The sequence below is a fragment of the Cynocephalus volans genome, chromosome 1, assembly GCF_027409185.1.
Source record: "Cynocephalus volans isolate mCynVol1 chromosome 1, mCynVol1.pri, whole genome shotgun sequence".
Lineage (NCBI taxonomy): Eukaryota > Metazoa > Chordata > Mammalia > Dermoptera > Cynocephalidae > Cynocephalus > Cynocephalus volans.
The window spans coordinates 118,901,313-118,919,928 of NC_084460.1; the positions used below are offsets into that span (position 1 = coordinate 118,901,313).

At 37.0% G+C, this 18,616-nt stretch overlaps 1 protein-coding gene across 2 annotated transcripts in view; it reads right to left on the reverse strand.

Annotated features, from left to right (window-relative positions):
* Nucleotides 1-18,616, reverse strand: part of PAK2 (p21 (RAC1) activated kinase 2) — an 80,554-nt gene that overhangs the window by 30,235 nt on the left and 31,703 nt on the right. Inside the window, exon 2 of one of the 2 annotated variants that reach the window (XM_063094578.1) lies at nucleotides 18,142-18,349. The exons of the other annotated variant lie outside the window; for it this stretch is intronic. Within the exon in view, the coding sequence (XP_062950648.1) occupies nucleotides 18,142-18,328 (187 nt within the window). The 5' untranslated portion in view covers nucleotides 18,329-18,349. The remainder of the gene's footprint in view (nucleotides 1-18,141; nucleotides 18,350-18,616) is intronic. 2 annotated transcript variants of the gene reach the window in all.

Here is an 18,616-nt window from a genome sequence, read left to right on the forward strand (position 1 = left end):
GAGATGAACACATGGCTTACCCTTTTGGTTTATAATGAATATAGTGAATTACATTCATTGATTTTCAAATGTTAAACTAACCTTGCATTCCTGAAATGAAATCTACTTGGTCATGATCTACAAGGGTACTTCAGAAAGTTCATGGAAAGATTCTTTCAATTCTATTTTTCCATGAACTTTCTTTTTTTCTTTTTTTTAAAAAGATGACCGGTAAGGGGATCTTAACCCTTGGCTTGGTGTTGTCAGCACCACGCTCACCCAGTGAGCTAACTGGCCATCCCTATATGGGATCCGAACCCGTGGCCTTGGTGTTATCAGCACCACACTCTCCCGAGTGAGCCAGAGGCCAGCCCATTTTCCATGAACTTTCTTAAGTACCCTCATATGACCCTTTTGTACATTGTTAGATTCCAATTGCTAAAATCTTGCTAAGATTTTCCATCTATGTTCACGATAAATATTGATGTATAGCTTTCTTTTCTTTGGTTTGGGTATCCAGGTAATGTTGGTCTCATAAAACAAGTTGCAAAAGCATTACCTCCTATTCCGATTTTCTGGAAGTTTGTGTAGAACTGGTAATACTTCTTAAATATTTGGCAGAATTCATCAATGTAAGCCATTTAGGTCTGACATTTTCTTTGTGGGAAGGTTTTTAGCAACGGATTAAATTTTTCTAAGAGATAAAGGGTTTTTGGGTTATCTATTTCTTCTTGAGCTTTGGAAATCTGTGTCTTTTAAGAAAAATCTTCATTTTATCTAACTTGTCGAATTTATTGGTATATATTTGTTCATAATATTCCCTTACCTTTTTAATACCTGTAAAGTCTGTAAGGATGCCACCTCTCTTATTCTCAATATTGGCAATGTGTGTCCTCTCTCTTTCCTCATCAGTCTGGCTAGTGGTTTATCCATTTTATTGATATACTCAACGAATCAGGTTTTGATTTCACTGATTTTCTCTACTGCTTTCCATCCCTATTTTATTGATTTCTCCTTTGATTTTTATTATTTCCTTTCTTCTACTTACTGTGTGTAGTAGTGTTTCTGTTGCTTATAATAAAAGATTTGGAACTGGGTGATTCCACCATTATTAATCCATTCACTACAGCATGGTCCTACAATTTAATCAACTCTTCAAGGCCCCACCTTTCAGTTACCATAATAGGATTTCCAACTTTCTCAATGCTGTCACAGTGGGAATTAAGCTTCTATTACATGAGCTTTGGGGGACTCAATTCAGTCAGTCCACAGCACTTTAGATTTCATCTGCTCTTCCTTTCTAGTTTATTAAGATAGCTTAGTTGAAGTCATTGATTTTAAATCTTTCTTTTCTTTTTTTTTTTTTTTGTCTTTTTCGTGACCGGCACTCAGCCAGTGAGCGCACCGGCCATTCCTATATAGGATCCGAACCTGTGGTGGGAGCGTCGCCATGCTCCCAGCGCCGCACTCTCCCGAGTGTGCCACGGGCTCGGCCCTTAAATCTTTCTTTTCTAATATGGGTGTTTAATACGATAAGGTTTAATCTAATTACTGCTGTAGCAGTATCCCCAAAATACTGATTTTTGAATTATCATCTTCATTCAGTTTAATATACTTTCTAAATATCCTTTTGATTTCTTTGTTTATTTAGAAGTGGTTTTTATTTACTTTCCAAATACTTCCAGAGATCTTCCTGTTATTGATTTCTAGTTTAATTACATTGTGGTCACAGAATACACTTTATATGATTTAAATCCTTCTACATTTATTGTCCTTTTCTCATAGCCTTAGAATATGATCTATCCTGGTAAATGTCCCATGTGCACTTTAAAAGAATGTGTATTCTGCTGTTGTTGGGTGGAGTATTCTATAAATGTCCATTAGGTCAAGTTGACTGATAACAGTTATGTTTAAATCTTCTATATCCTAACCAATTTCCTGTCTACTTTTTCTATGAGTTATTAAGAGAAATGTATTGAAGTCTCCAATTATAACTGGATTTCTCTATTTCTCCTTGAAATACGGTAAGTTCTTGTTTCATGTATTTTGAAGCTCTATTAGGTACATAAATGCTTAGTTGTTTTATCATCTTAATAAATTGACTCTGTCATTAAAAAGTAACTTAACCCTGATAATATTTCTTAGCTCTAAAATCTAGTTTTTCTGATATTTATATAACCAGTCAACATTTCTTTTCACTGTTAACATACCTTTCTTTACCCTTTTATTTTAACCTATTTTGTAGCTTTATGTTTTAAAGTGCATTTCTTGTAGGCAGCATATAGTTAGGTCTGCTTTATAAACGTATTCTGCCTTCTTTTGTATTAACTAAGTATTTTATTATTCCCTGTTATCTTTGTTGTTTTTTAAGCTATAACTCTATATATCATAAAGTTCACCTGTTTAATTGTACAACTCAATGGGTTTTAGTATATTTAGTTTTACAACCCATCACCACAATCTAGCTTTAGGACATTTTCATCATCCCCCAAAGAAACCTTGTACCCATTAGTAATCACTCCCCATTCCACCCCCTGCCCTATCCTAATACTTAGGCAACTAGTAATCTACTTTCTGACTCCACAGACTTGCCTATTCTGTTTATATAAATGGAGTAATATATGATCTTTTGTGAATGGCATTCTTTAATGGCATACTTTAATGTTTTTGAGATTCATCCATGTTATAACATTACTTCATTCCTTAAAAACTCAATTATCTTTCACAGAGATTTAGATAAGAAAAAACATCTACCATTTCCAGTGTTGTTCTTTCTTTTGCGTAGATCCACATTTCCATCTGACACCTTCTACCTGAAGGACTTGGCTTAACACTTTTTGTAGTACAGGTCTGCTGGTGATAAATTCTTTCAGTTTTTATACATCTAAATGTCTTTGTTTCTCCTTCATATTTGAAATATATTTTCACTAGTATAGAATTCTAGGTTGACAGTTTTTTTTTCTTTCAGTACTTTTAAAGATGCTATTCCTTGTCTCTGGCTTGCACTGTTACTTGCATAAAGTTTGTTGTCATTCTTATCTTCGTTCTCTACATGTAATGTGTCTTTTTTTCTGGTAGCTTTTAAGATGTTCTTTTTATCACTGGTTTTAAACAATTTATTATATGCCTTTGTGTCATTTTCATGTTTCCTGTGATTGGATTTTGTTAAATTTCTTGAACCTGTGGGTTTATAGTTTTCATTAAATTTGGGTAATTTTCAGCCATTTTTTTTTAAAAAAGTATTTTTAAAAGTGTTTCTCCTCTCCCTCCTTTAGAGACTTCAATTACATGTAGATTGGTTTGCCTGAAGTTGTCCCACAGCTGTTCGCTTGTGTTTCATTCTTTTTTCCCCGAGTTTCATTTTGGATGCTTTGTCTACTCTACTGTTAATCCTGTTAATAACTCTGTTTCTTACTTCAGGGAGACCACCAAATTCCCTCTCCCTGTGTTAAAATCCAGAAACCCTCTCTAGGCAGTTTGATCTGGATCAATTTTAAGACTCGTCTCCTTTGTTTCTCTTCTCTTAGGTATCACTTTTCTTCATTGCCTGATGTCCAGTGTCTTAAAAACCATTGTTTTGTGTATTATCCCCATTGTTTTAGTTCTTTTAGATGGGAGGGTAAATCCAGTTACTGTTACTCCATCTTGACTAGAAGTGCAACAGGTTTTACTGTCTTATCTGCAATGTTACAAAATTTCAGGATGCTATGGTTTCCATTCATTCATTCAACTCAACTGATTATCATTCATTCACTCTGCTGAGTACGCAATGAGACTCTTCCATCCGGAAATCATATTCTTCAGATATGGGAAATTTTTTCGACTATCTCTGAGTATTTCCTTCACTCTATTTAATTTGATCAATTATAAGTTAGATCACACCATCTTAGACTGATCTTGTAACTATTACATTTCTCTCATTTTCCATCTTTGAATTTTTGTTTAACTCTCTGGAACAATTTTTTCTTCGAATCCTCTTCTTATTGTTATCTTTTGTCATGGTAATCTTAAATGTTAATTTTCCAAGAATTATTTCTCATTGTTCTCTGATCATTTGTTTTCTGAGAATCCTTTTCTTGTTTCATAGATTCAACTTATCTTCTCTCTTTGAAGGTTCTGGGGGGATGTGTGTATGTGTGTGTAGTCTGGTTTTTTTTGGTTTGTTTCATGCCTACATTGTCTGATTCTTCTAAGTTCACTTTTATGTTTAAGGGTTTGTCTCAAATGTCTGGTGATCCTTTACTGTCTATTCACACAGAAAATCGTTAAAAAGCTAACTGGAAGATACGCCAGCCTTTTCACTAAAGATGAGGATAGGGTGCAGGGCACCTAAAGTATTTTTTTCCAGTGCATTCTGTTTATTCAGAGAAAAATTTCCCAACCTTCTGTCTAAGGGCTATGAGTCAGGCTACAAGTATGCTGAAAGCTGCAGAGGAAAGGAGCTTGGTATGTTGACTTTCATTGAATTATCGTTTTTATTCTGGAGCTTCAATTTTTCTTGACTACCCTGACAAGAATGGGGGCCTCTCTCATTTAATTTCTCCCAAAATAAATGTAAACATCAGTTTGTTCTCCATCTCTCCCTAAGGAGAGAGGTTATATTTACATATGACTGTATGGAGTAAAGGAGGAACACCAGGGATGAGGTATTCGACACTTCCTATGTCGATGTGCAACTAATTCTCCCTCTTTTCAGCCTATGTATTACAACCCTACCCGCACATCCCCCTGCCTCCTATTGTGTGCCTATAAACCCTGAGCCTCTGGGATTTTAACAAAGGAAACTGAGTCACTTTTCACAAACATTCCCCTCTACTGATGCTGGGTTATGTCTTCCTCTGTTCTGCTCAGCCACTTCACCACTTCAATGTTCCAAACATGTACTGAAATCTCTTGTATATTATTGTCTCCTCTCCTATTCTCTTTGCCCTTGTAATTAAAAAAAAAAATTGTTTTATGTCATTTTTGCTGGGTCTTGGGAGGGACAGTAAATAGATGCATGTTGTCAATATGTGATGTTTAACTGGAAGATTATCCTAAGAGTTAAAAAAGCATGCTATTTGATAGGTCTGCATATATAAAGTTGGAAGATACTACTGATCTAGCATTTGCAGGAAACACAATCATTGTTTTTGCCTAATGATGATATATCTGTGCTCAAATGTACATCTCCTCTCTAGGTCTCCTAGGCACACACAATATTTACTTACAAGAGATCTGGCTATGGTAAGAGGGCAGGGCCCATTGGTTGTGGAAAGGAGCAAAAGGAAATGCAACTGTTAGGCCTGGATTAAATGTTGCTATCTTTACTGAAACACACAATTACATGTATCATAAATGACTTCTCATTTTCCACTAAACTTTGAGTAATCTGAGGTCATGCCCTCTACTTCTCTTTATGTCCTTTGGCTTCTAACTCAGTAGCCTGCATAAAACTGGAAATATTTATTAGCCAACTATAAACTAATAGTTTAATTTGTATACAGCTCTGAATGGCTGACACAAAAACATACAATTTCATGCACTATGAAAATATTTGTTTCTTTTTTTAAAGAAAAATCTGCTCAGCATCCCAATGCTAGGTACTTCCCTTGCCCTTTCTCTATGCGTATGGTTGGGAAAGATACCATTTCTTCATATTACCCTTGTCACAGATGACTGGTCCAAGGTGGACGACTAATTTCAGCCAGGTCAGCCACAGTTCCCCACACACCCTCAGCCAATTGGTTTGGGATAATTACCTGAACTAAGCTAGACTTGGCACCCTGAGTATCAGTCTATCTCCAGTGATTGAAGTTATAAGAAATAAAGTCCAGGAACTATTGAGGGCCATATTTCCTATCCCATAGAAAAACCAGTCTGAAATAAGAAAGAAATTTGAAACAGGTACACAGAAAGGGGAATGACATACTAGGCTGGCTGGTTAGCTCAGCTGGTTAGAGCATGGTGTGATAACACCAAGGTCAAGAGCTTGGACCCCCATACTGGCCAGCTGCCCAAACAAAGAAATAAAAAAAGATACATAGCAAGAGAATAGAATCCTTAGCTCCTGTTGTATCTAAGGCCCACCCATATTCTTCAACTTGGGAATGTTAAGAGTTTAGAGAAACAGGGCTGGCTGGTTAGCTCAGCTCGTTAGAATGTGGTGTTATAACACCAAGGTCAAGAGTTAGGATCCCCGTACCAGCCTGCTGCCAAAAAAAAAAAAACCAGTTTAGAAAAATGAATCTGTTTAATTCCATTTGTTTTTACATAATAAACATATATACACACAAATACTCCCTATATTTTAGTAGTCTCAGTAGGAGGAGAAAGGGATATTAGAAACAGTATCTAAAACAAAAAGATATTAAAGCGTGTCTCAAATTGAACAATGTGAAGGATACTGCTACATAAACAGAATTTTTTAAATACTGTAATATAACTCTATAAGCCAAGAACTGAAAGACCAAGAAAAATAATTTTATGTATACACCTTAACTTTGGAGAGGAAATGTATTCATATTTTATAAAATAAAAGTAAATCAACTATTTACTTCTGCTTATCAAACATAATCACACACAGATATCTACCAGGCAACTGGGTCACTTGATGGGAAGTAATAAACCAGGGAAAGAAATTTCTTTTAATAAAACGTACAAATTATTACCATCCAAAGAGAAAAAAACCGTTCTTAAAATCATTTTCCAATTTCATTAGACAACAAAACAGCAGCAGGTAGGCAGCAATCTTCAGCCAAGAGGCAGAGACCCTGCGTCATGCGTTGACAAAAGGTACTTAAAAGAATCACAAGTAGGCTACTGTCACATCCTTTGAGGCCATCACCTTTTAGGCTACATTAGAACCTAAAGTCTAAGGCTCTAGAAATACCATATATTTTTAAAAGGAAGACTCTTCTGTTTCTAGTCTAACAATCAGTGATTATCCCCCTCCGCCTTTGTTCTTCTGACCTAGAATTCCTTCAAATTGGTGAAACTAAATTTGCTCCATCACACAGAAGGCCATTCCCTAGGAAATAGGCAGGGAAGTATGGTATACCATTATTAAACTTGGAATTAAATTTTTTAGACCAGAAAGAATGTTTACAAATCTAAGCCTATCATCTTCATAACCAATCAGAAATGAAGGTACATATATGTTGAATAAATAGATGTGCAAATTGCTTTAGTTAAAAAATATAATCCCACTTAACACTAGCTATCTGAATGGAGGGCATAAAAATAAGCCAAGACAATGGCTCACTGCCACTACTGGACTGGTTAAGCTATTTCTCACCTGGGCTACTGCAAAAGCCTCCTAACTAGTTTCCAACTTCAGTCCTAGACCTCCAACAAAACCTGTTTTTTTTCTATACAGTCTCTATTTTCTACCAGTCTCTCCTAACTATAACAGAAAGGTGAATAGATCTTTCCTCTTTTAAAAATCCTGTTATGTTTCCCCAGGAAATAGGATAAAATCTAAGCTCTGTAGCACAGAATACAAAGCCTTTATGACCTGGTCCCTGCTTGTCTCTTCAGCCTTTTCTGTTGTCTGTAGTAAATAAACCATGCTGTAATTCTCTCCTACTCTCTCTGCTTTCAAATCACACTGGATTGCGCTCAACTCTACGAAAGTGCTATAATCCCTCCTGTGGAAATCCCTCCTGTTTTTCCAGGCATGAGTAGTTTCACATACTCATCCTTCAGCTTTCAGCTCTATTGTCACTTTCTTAGGAAGCCTTCCTAGATACTCCAGATTAGACGGACATCTCAGACTATATCTGTATCACTCTTCATAGTGTGTAATTATATGCTATAGTTGGTATCATGAAGGAAGGGACCCCATCTGCATTGTTTATCACTGTGACTCTGATGACTCATATAGTTCATACAATACATATTAGCAGGCATGTGAAAAAGATTTGTTTAGTCAAGTAGTCATAAAAGGTATAATTTCTAATTTTTCAGTGACACTGATTAAAACCAGCAATTAAAAACTAAAAGATATCCTAGAGTCTTTATTTTCTTTTTATAAATAATTAGCTGTCTGTAAGCAAGAACAGCAGCAAGAGATATACATTTTTGAGTAGAATAAAACAAGTATCTTTAGATCAGACTTTATATTAGAAATGGAAAAAGTCTTAGGGTCATTATGATTTTTTAAAATAAAAATACAATTCTTTACTTTTTAAACTTCTGTTTCAAGATGATATACAGAACACATACTGTAGCCCTCCTCTTCTACACCAAATCCCTATATCTCACAGAACAAAATCTATGAGGAATGCTCAAAGGTGAAAGGTAACTAGGATTAAACTAAAGAGAAAAACAGCAGTTCAGGATGTAGGTGGGAGAACGTTACTGCAGAAATGCTGTAGGCAGCTGAAACTAGAAGCAAGGTGGGTAGAGAAGGGGTGACCCAGAGATAACCACCAAGGTGATAGATGGGGTAAACTTGTATGGTAGGAACAGCTAAGTAGGTTGATTTCTGTGTTCATATGGGCATGAATGCACATACACACACAGGATTCTCCCTTATTCCTAACTCCTAAAGCTAGGCCACAGTGACAGGTTATTTTAGAGGTTTGTTTCCAGGTAGGAGCAGTAAGTGTGGGAAGTTGGGTTAGAAAGGGAGGGTGGAGCCCCAGGAAATAAGAGGAACTGAGGAACACCCTACCCTCCAAGCACTCCACATATCTTTCAAACTGAAAACTATATGCTCTTAAACATTACTCCAATCAGTCTACACAAAGAGAATATGCAGATGCTCTACTCCCAACTGCAAAATTGAATGCAATTTTCCCTAACTTGCCCTACAAATTCAGTGCAATTCTAATTAAAACATAAACAGGGCTTTTTTCTTTTTTTTTTTTTAAGTACCTGATGACCAGATTCTAAAATTTATAGAAAAGAGAAAATGGCCAAAGAAATTAATAAGATCCTGAAGAAGAACCTGGTAGGAGATTTGTTTTATCAGGTATTAAGAATTATTGCAATAATCAAGGCCAAGCAGTATTAGCTAATATATAGACAAATAAGCCAGTGGAATAAAACAACACAAACAGATGCTCATACACATGGAACATTGATAAATAATGACTGGTATTGTAGGTCAGTGGGAAAATGATAGAAGATTCAATAAATGGTGCTGGGACACTGATTATTCATGTAAAAAAAAAAAAAAAGAAAGAAAATGAATCTCTTCAAAGGGGTGCAAAAATAAAATCCAGATAGCTCAAAGATTTAAACTATAAAAGGCAAACTGTAAGACTTTTAGAAGAAATGTAAGAAAATGTCTTTATGACCCCAAATTAGACAAAGGTTTATTAAAGCAAAATGCTGAAACAATAAAGGAAAGGAATGGATCAATTTAGCTACATCAAACTTATCAACTTCTGTTCATCAAAACATACCAATGAAAGGGTGAAAAGGCAAACTGCAACTAGGAAGACTACATTTAACATCACATAACCGACAATGGAATAGCATATAGACTATAAGACATGTTTATTAATAAATAAGAATAAAACTAACTCAATAGAAAAATGGGTTAAAGACCTGAATAGATATTTTACAGAAAGCACAAATGAGTGGTCAATTAACCTGAAAAGATGCTCAATTTCCCAGGTAATCAAGGAAGTGTAAATTAAAACCATAATCAGTTACTATTTCACCCCTCCCAGGTTGGCAGAAATTAAAGTCCTATATTACAAGAGTTGACAAGGATGCTCAGCAATGGAACTCTTACCTTCTGTGGGGTGATAATGTACACTTAAAAACTTTATAAAAGAATCTGACAAACCTAGTCAAGTCAAACATGGGAATACCCTGTAACCCAGCAATTCTACTCCTAAGTATAATACCTCAAACCTTTAAATCTTTGACCCAGGACCCAAACCAAGAAACATATTTTGTATCCTGACCTAGTACACACATAACTAAAACAAATGTTTCATGAAACAACTTTTTTACTGTTGTAAAACAGTTTTATTTCATGTCAGCCATTAAAGAGATTTCATAGTCCACTCATGCATTGGTTTTTAACATTAGCTGCACATTAGAATCACCTGGGATATTTGAAAAATTAAAAACAAAAACGAAAGTGATGCCCAGGTAAGCCCCTGAAGACTGATTCAATTGGTCTGGGATGGAGCTTCAACACAAATTTATTTAAGCTCCCCAGGTGATTCATTTTTTTAAAAAAAACCATTCATTCATTTATGGCAGCTGGCCATAATGGGATCCAATCCCTTAACTTTGGTGTTATAACACCACGCTCTAACCAACTGAGCTAACAGCCCCCACGTAATTCTAATTAGCAATTCAAGAACAACTAAACTATTGGGTCATCTGAAGTTTAAGACCCTTTGCCCTAGAGAAATACTTGCACAAGTCCACCAAGATATATGTTCAAGAGGTCCTGGCAAGATGGCTGACACCCACCACTTGCCTCTAATGCAAAAAATGTCCAAACCAACAAATAGTCACTTGTAGAGTGTCTAGAAAAAACCAAAAAATCCAGCTAAACAGTGAGAAAAACCCTCCAAGACCTGGATATTCAAGACAGCAACAAAGAAGGAAGAGGGAAACTCCTGACCAGGACAGTCACAGAAAGTGGAGAACCCATGCACTGCTAGGACAAAGGAAGGGAGGGTGCTGGTGGCTGACACTCCCACTGCAGATGACCGCAAACCAGGCTGCAGGGTAAAATGCACAGCCCTTGAGGACAATGAGCCCAACTTGTGGAACAGGTAAGAGCCTACATGACTGTATTTTCCCAGAGGGGAACTACACAGGGTCACCCCCTCCCCGCTTGATTCTGGACTGCCATTGGACATTGCTATTTTAGGATAGTAGCTAGGGGCACTCAGAGCCCTGCCAACCCAACCCAGTAGTCCCCAACACCCTGGCAGAGAGCAGGTGGGGGTGTCACTAGTTGCCTAGATATACACCGCTTTCCCCCCAGGAGCTCAGAGCCCTGCCCAACCCAATGCCCTGCTCCCACCTCAGTGGACAACGAGCAGGGTCTGTGGTGCTCCCCTGTGCCAATGCCTGGATCCACAGCCTCCTACTCTGGAAGGTGAGAGGTCTGCCTGATGCAGCAAGCCCACTAACACCAGCAGTGACTGTGTTGGGGGTGTGCAAGCCAGCACTTACTACCGTGCTTACCCAGAACCAAACCCACAAAGCCCAATCTAACTATCAATATAAAACACTTCCACAGGTGAAAGTCTCTCCCCTCAAAAACCACTCCGAAAATTAAAAGAAGAGACAATACCACCAGATGCCCAGACATCAATGCAGAGATATGAGAAGCATGAAAAAAAGGAAAACATGAACCCTCAAAGACAGATTATAATTCTCCAATACCAGACCCCAAACAACAGGAAACTGGTGAATTGCCTGAAGATGAATCCCAAAGGCAATATTAAGGAAGCTCAATATGATGGATGGAAAAAATAGATAAAAATCACAATAAAATAAAAACCAAAAACCAATCTAGGACATGTATGAGAAATTCTACAAAGAGAAACAATAAAAAAGAAACAAGCAGAAATCGTTGAACTTAAGAATTTATTCAACAAAATAAACACAACCAACAGCATAAGCAGAAGGCTACAATAAGCAGAAGAAATAATTTCTGAACCAGAAAACTGTCTTTTAACACAGTTGGACCAGAAAAAGAAAATTAAAAAAAAAAAAAAAAAAAGAAAAGCCTTTTCTGAGATCTTTCTGATAACCTTAAGCATACAAATATCTGTATTATGGGTGTACTGGAAGGGGAAGAGAAAGGAAAAGGCACTGAAAGCCTATTTAACGAAATAATAGCCGAAAACTTCCCAAATATTGGGAGAGATATGGTCTCCCAGGGCCAAGAAGCTCAAAGATCCCCAAACATATTTAACCCAAAAAGGACCTCCCTGAGACACATTATAGTGAAACTGTCAAAAGTCAAAGACAGAGAAAGAATTCTAAAAACAGCAAGAGAAAAGCATCAAATCACCTATAAGGGAATTCCCATCAGGATAACAGAAGACTTCTCAACAGAAACCCCACAGGCCAGGAGAAAGTGAGATGACATACTCAAAGGGCTAAAAGAAAAAAAAACTACCAAACTATACCCAGCAAAGCTCTTCTTCAGAAATGAAGGAGAAATAGTATCTTTTCCAGAGAAACAAAAACTGCAGGAATTTATCACAAGACTGGCCCTTCAACAAATCCTCAAGGGAGACCTACACCTGGAATCAAAAAAGCAATATACATCACCATAAATACAGGAGAAAAAAATAAAAACCACTAGTAGAACAAACAAAAGAGAAAGAGAAAGAAAATGTATCTTATTAGTACAAAAAAACACTAAAGAGCAAAGACAAACAATAGAAGAAAAAGAAAGGAATAATAGAAATGTAAAACCACCATAAAAAATTAATAAAATGGCAGGAACAAGGCAATATCTTTCAATAACAATCCTGAATGTAAATGGATTAAATGTCCCCACTTAAAAGATACAGACTAGCTGAGGGGATCAAAAGACTAGACCTAACTATATGCCTATAAGAAACTCACTTCACCAATAGAGACACACAGACTAATGGAGAAGGGATGGAAAAAGATATTTCAGGCAAATGGAAACCAAACTGAGCAGGAGGAGCTGCCACAATTTTATCAGATAAAATAGACTTCAAGAACTGTAAAAAGACACAAAAGATATTATATAATGATAAAAGGATCAATGCAGCAAGAAGATGTAACAATCATAAATATACATGCACCCAACATCAGAGCACTGAGACATAAAACAACTGTTATTGTATCAAAGGGGGAAATAGACCCCAACACAGTAATTGTTGGGGCCTTTAACATGCTGCTCTTAGCAATGGACAGATCATCTAGACAAAAAATTAGCACAGAAATATTGGGTTTAAACAGCACTTCAGGCCAAATGGACTTGACAGATATTTACAGAACATCTCATCCAGCAACTACAGAATATACATTCTTCTCATCAGCACAAGGATCACTCTGTAGGACAGACCACATGTTAGGCCCCAAAGTAAGTCTCGACAAAGGATAAAGCAGGAAATCAAAACATTCCTTGAAACAAATGAAAATACACGCACAACTTACCAAAACCTATGGGATACTGCAAAAGCAGTACTAAGAGGGAAGTTTATTGCAACAAATGTTTACATCAAAAGAACAGAAAGACTTCAAATAAACAACCTAACATTGCACCTCAAAAAACTAGAAAAACAATCCAATCCAATCCAAAAATTAGTAGACAGAAAGAAATAAGAGCCGAATTAAGTCAAACAGAAACCAAAAGAATGATACAAAAGATGAATGAAACAAAAAGTTGTTTGAGAACATAAACAAAGTAGACAAACCATTAGCTAGACTAACTGAAAAAAAGACCCAAATAACAAAAATAAGAAATGAAAAAGGAGACATCACAACCAGTATCATATAAATACAAATAATCATGAGAGACTATTATAAACAACAAAATGCCAACAAATTTGAAAATCTGGAGGAAATGGTTAAATTTCTGTTCTCATACAAACTACCAAGACTGAACCAAGAAGAAACAGAAAACATGAACGGATTACTAATGAGCAACAAGACTGAAGCAATAATCAGTAGTCTTCCAACAAAGAAAAGCCTGGGACTGGATGGCTTCACTACCGAATTCTACCAAACTTTTGAAGAAAAATCCTTTTCAAACTCTTCCAAAAAACTGAAACAGAGGCCATTCTCCCAAACACATTCTATGAGGCCAGCACGATGCTGATACCAAAATCAGACAAAGACATAACACAAAAAGAAAAGTATAGGCCAATATCCTTGATGAACACAGCTGCAAAAATCCTCAACAAAATATTAGCAAACAGAATACAACAGCACACCAAAAAGATGATACATCATGGTTAAGTGGGATTCATCCTAGGGAGGCAAGGATGGTTTAACATCACAAATCAATAAATGTGATATAATTATCTCAACAGATGCAAAGAAAGCATCTGACAAAATTCAAACATCCCTTCATGATAAGGATTCTCAATACAACAGGTGTAAGGAAAGTATCTCAACACAATAAAACCCATATATGACAAACCAACTGCCAACATCGTCCTGAATGGGGAAAAACTGAAAACTCCTCTAAGAACAGAAACAAGACAAGGATGCCCACTCTCGCCACTCCTATTCAACACAGTATTGGAAGTACTAACCAGAGCAATCAGGCAAGAGAAAGAAAGAAAGGGCATCCAGATAGGAAAAGGCAAAGTCAGATTGTCCCTTTTCACAGATGACATGATCTTATACATAGAAAAACCTAAAAACTCAACCAAAAAACTTCTAGAGGCGATAAACACATTAAAAAAAGTTGCAGGATACAAAATAAATACACAAAAATCAGTAGCATTTTTATATACCAACAGTGAACTAGCAGAAAAAGAAATGAAGAAAGCAAGCCCATTTACAATAGCTACTAAAAGAATAAAATACTTAGGAATAAACTTAACCACAGAGGTGAAAGATATCTACAATGAGAACTACAAAACACTCCTGAAAGAAATTAAAGAGGACACCAAAGATGGAAAAGCATTCCATGTTCGTGGATTAAAAGAATAAATATTGTTAAAATGTCCATACCACCCAAAGCAATCTACAGATTTAATGCAATCCCCATCAAAATACCAATGATGTTCTTCACAGAAATAGAAAAAACAATCCTAACATTCATATAGAACAAAAGACCCCGAATAGCAAAAGCAATCCTGAGCAAAATAAATAAATAAAGCCGGAGGTATTACACTACCTATACAACAAAGCTGTAGTAACCAAAACAACTTAGTACTGGCATAAAACAAACGCATGGACCACTGCAGTCAAATGCTCTACCCCTGAGCTATACCCCCAAACACATGGACCACTGGAACAGAATAAATAACCCAGAAATCAACCCAGGTACTTACAGCCAACTGATGTTTGACAAAGGCACCAAGAACATACATTGGGGAAAGGACATCCTCTTCAATAAGTGGTACTGGGAAAACTGGATATCCATATGTAGAAGAATGAAAGTAGACCTGTACCTCTTGCCATATATCAAAATCAACTCAAAATGGATTAAAGACTTAAATATAAGACCCAAAACTATAAAACTCCTAAAAGAAAACAGAGGAAATATTTCAGGATGTAGGACTGCGTAAAGACTTTATGAGTAAGACCTCAAAAGCACAAGAAACAAGAAATAAACAAATGGGATTTATGTCAAAGTAAAAAACTTCTGCACAGCAAATGAAACAATCAACGGAGTGAAAAAGCCTACAGAATGGAAGAAAATATCTGCAAACTATACATCGACAAGGGATTAATATCCAGAATATACAAACAACTTCACAGTAAAAAAATCAAATAATCCAATTAAAAAAATGGGCAAAGGTGCTGAATAGACATTTCTCAAAAGAAGACATACAAATGGCCAACAAGTATATGAAAAAATGCTCAACATCACTAATCATCAAGAAAAGGCAAATCAAAACCACATCGAGATATTATTTCACCCCAGTTGAACTGGCTATTATCAAAAAGACAGAGAGTAACAAATGCTGGTGAGGAAGCTTAAGAAAGGGGAACTCTTATACACTCTTGGTGAGACTGTAAATTAGTACAGTCATTATGAAAAACAGTATGGTCATTTCTCAAACAACTACAGATAAAATTAACATATGATCCAGCAATCCCACTACTGGGTATATACCCAAAGGAATGAAAATCATCAAGTCAAAGGGACACCTGCACACCCATGTTCATTTACAGTAGCCAAGCTATGTAACCAAACCTAAAAGTCCATTAACGGATGACTGGATAATGAAAATGTGGTGTATATGGCACAATGATATACCACTCAGCAATAAAAAAGAATGAAATTCTGCCATTTGCTGCAGCATGGATGAGTGTGGAAAATTTTGTTAAGTGAAACAAACCAGGTACAGAAAGAGAAATATCACATGCCTTCACTCATAAGTGGGAGCTAAAAAATAAATGAAAGAAAGGAAGAAAGAAAGAAAAAAGAGAAACAATCAAAATAATTTGAACTTTTGGGCTGGCCCCGTGGTTCACCTGGGAGAGTGCGGTGCTGGGAGCACCAAGGCCAAGGGTTCAGATCCTATATAGGGATGGCCAGTGCGCTAACTGGCTGAGTGTGGTGTGGGCCACACCATCCCGAAGGTTGTGATCCCCTTACGGGGGGGGGGGGAGACACACACAGTTGAACTTTCAGAAGCTGACAACAGAACTGTGGTTGCTAGAGGTCGGATATTTTGATATTTGTAAATTTTATCTAAAAAATAAAGAGTCAAGTGGAGACAAAATAATGATAATTGTTGAAGCTGAATGATAGGGTTAGTTACACTATTCTATTTACTTTGTATGTATATGTTTGACATTTTCTATAACAGAAGTTTATTTTTATCTTTTTTAATTGAAACAATTGCTTGTACGTATCTGAGGGGTACCACGTTGAATATCAATACCTGTGTGCAATATGTGATGCTCAAATCAGGATGATAATAGAAGTTTTATAAGAGAAAGAAAAAAAAGGAATTGGACAAAGTTTTTTTAAAAAAAGCTTCTAAAATTTTTTTTTTTTTGTCTTTTTCGTGACTGGCACTCAGCCAGTGAGTGCACCAGCCATTCCTATATAGGATCCGAACCCGCGGCGGGAGCGTCGCTGCGCTCCCAGCACCGCACTCTCCCGAGTGCACCACGGGCTCGGCCCAAAAAAGCTTCTAAAATTTTAAAATTAGCACTAAAAAGTTCTCAGACCTTGGTTATAAACACAAGAAAACAAAGACTACAGAAATCACCAAAAAAATTAATAGCAATTATAGATATCAGGAACTAAATAAACCTAACTGCAATTAGAGCTGTTGGGAAAATACAATAATTTAATCAGGCTCCCCTCGCCTCAGGGCCAGCTAGGGGTGGTTCAGTAAACATTGTGTGTGGGGGGTGGGGTAGGGGGTGATGGAGTAAGTGCATCTGGTGTTTACTGCCAGGGGCGGCCGCCATCGTACGACCATGTTTTTCCAAACCTATGGCTCCAAGGACCTTTAAGGCCAGTTACCTAGCTCATTAGACCTGCGTGTAAGGGATCTGGTGACCCAGCCTGGTGTTTGAAGGGCTGGTGACCCAGTCTTGAGGGGTCTGGGAGTTCCAGACGCAGCCCTAGCTCAACAATCGGCCCAGTCGGAAGGATTACGGGCAGGTAAAAGAGCCTGACAACTGGCGTGGTCACCTAGCTTTACAATTGGTGTCACGAACGGGAGTAAGAGCTAGACAATTGGCGCTGTGAGGATTGCAGACATTAGCAGTAGCCAGACAAGAGCCATCTCGAGGAGACCAGTATCCTCACCCTCTCTTTGTTAGAGGGGACCTTGAGTTAGCCACAGGTGAAAAGTAATTCTGGGAGAAAGAGAAAAGAGTGGGTTTGGTAAAGGAGAGTAACACTGGAAGATTCTTAAAATGATCAGAGAGATGAGTACGTTCTTCTGCATTTATGTGAATATGTATTCAATTTTCTCAAAAACCCTACCATTACCCAAACTCAAGTACTGGACTGTTTACACTTTTTCTTTTCTTTGTTTTATTTTATGGCCTTCTTTCCCCCTCTCCAAGGCTATCCCCAAGTATATTTTATCCTATCTTGAGCACTCCCCTACCCCACCTGGGATTCTCGTTCTCCACTGGCAATTTCAACTCTTTCAGCAATTTCTTCTGGTACTAATCTCCACAATTTTAAAAACTGTGCTTATACTGCCATTTTTTGTTTCTCCCACTTTAAATTTACTAACTTACTATTATGAAAGATGAGGATTTAGCACTCTCCAGCACACACTTCTTTGCTCTCTCCCCATGCATAATTTTTGGTTCATTGCCCAAGGTCTCAAAAAATGAAAGAGATTAATGTAGAAATTCATTGGCCATAACACGTAACAACTGTACAGTTTCACTCTTTTTATCACAGTTTAAAAGGAACTTTTTAACAGTGCTTGTATATTAGCATTAATTGTTTTCTTAGATCTGTTCACTGTTTTCATCGTAAAAAATTCTAACATGGGTAACATAGAGAAATATACCAACACTGAGCCCCTTGAAACCACAAGAGCTGTTTACCTTTCTCTGTGCCTGAGAATATGGAGATGATTTTATTCCTGGGCTTTTTTTCCTCTGGAACAGAGGGCAAAGGTTTCAAACTGTGATTGGCTGACAAAGGGTCTTTGCCTCCAGTGCTAAAAATGGTACTGCTCATTCTCACAGGAGGTGCTGGAGGCTTGTCTTCCAATTCTCCGTTATCAGACATGATTCAGAATTATGAAATGGCCTGAAACAGATACGCCAAAAAACCATATAATTAATAACAAGGTAAAAAACAGTATGGACAAGCACAAAACAGTAATAATTACCCCCCTACCACAACTCCAAATTAGAAAATGTTGTTATTCATTTAGAGTGACATTTGCAAAATTTGGAAAAATCGACGTGTAAAGATGTAACTGTTTATCAGGCAATCTCCCCCAACAAAGTTAGTAAATGTTTAGCTGAGGGAATGTTTGAAAAGCCAAGTGGAGGGGCCGGCCTGTGGCTCATT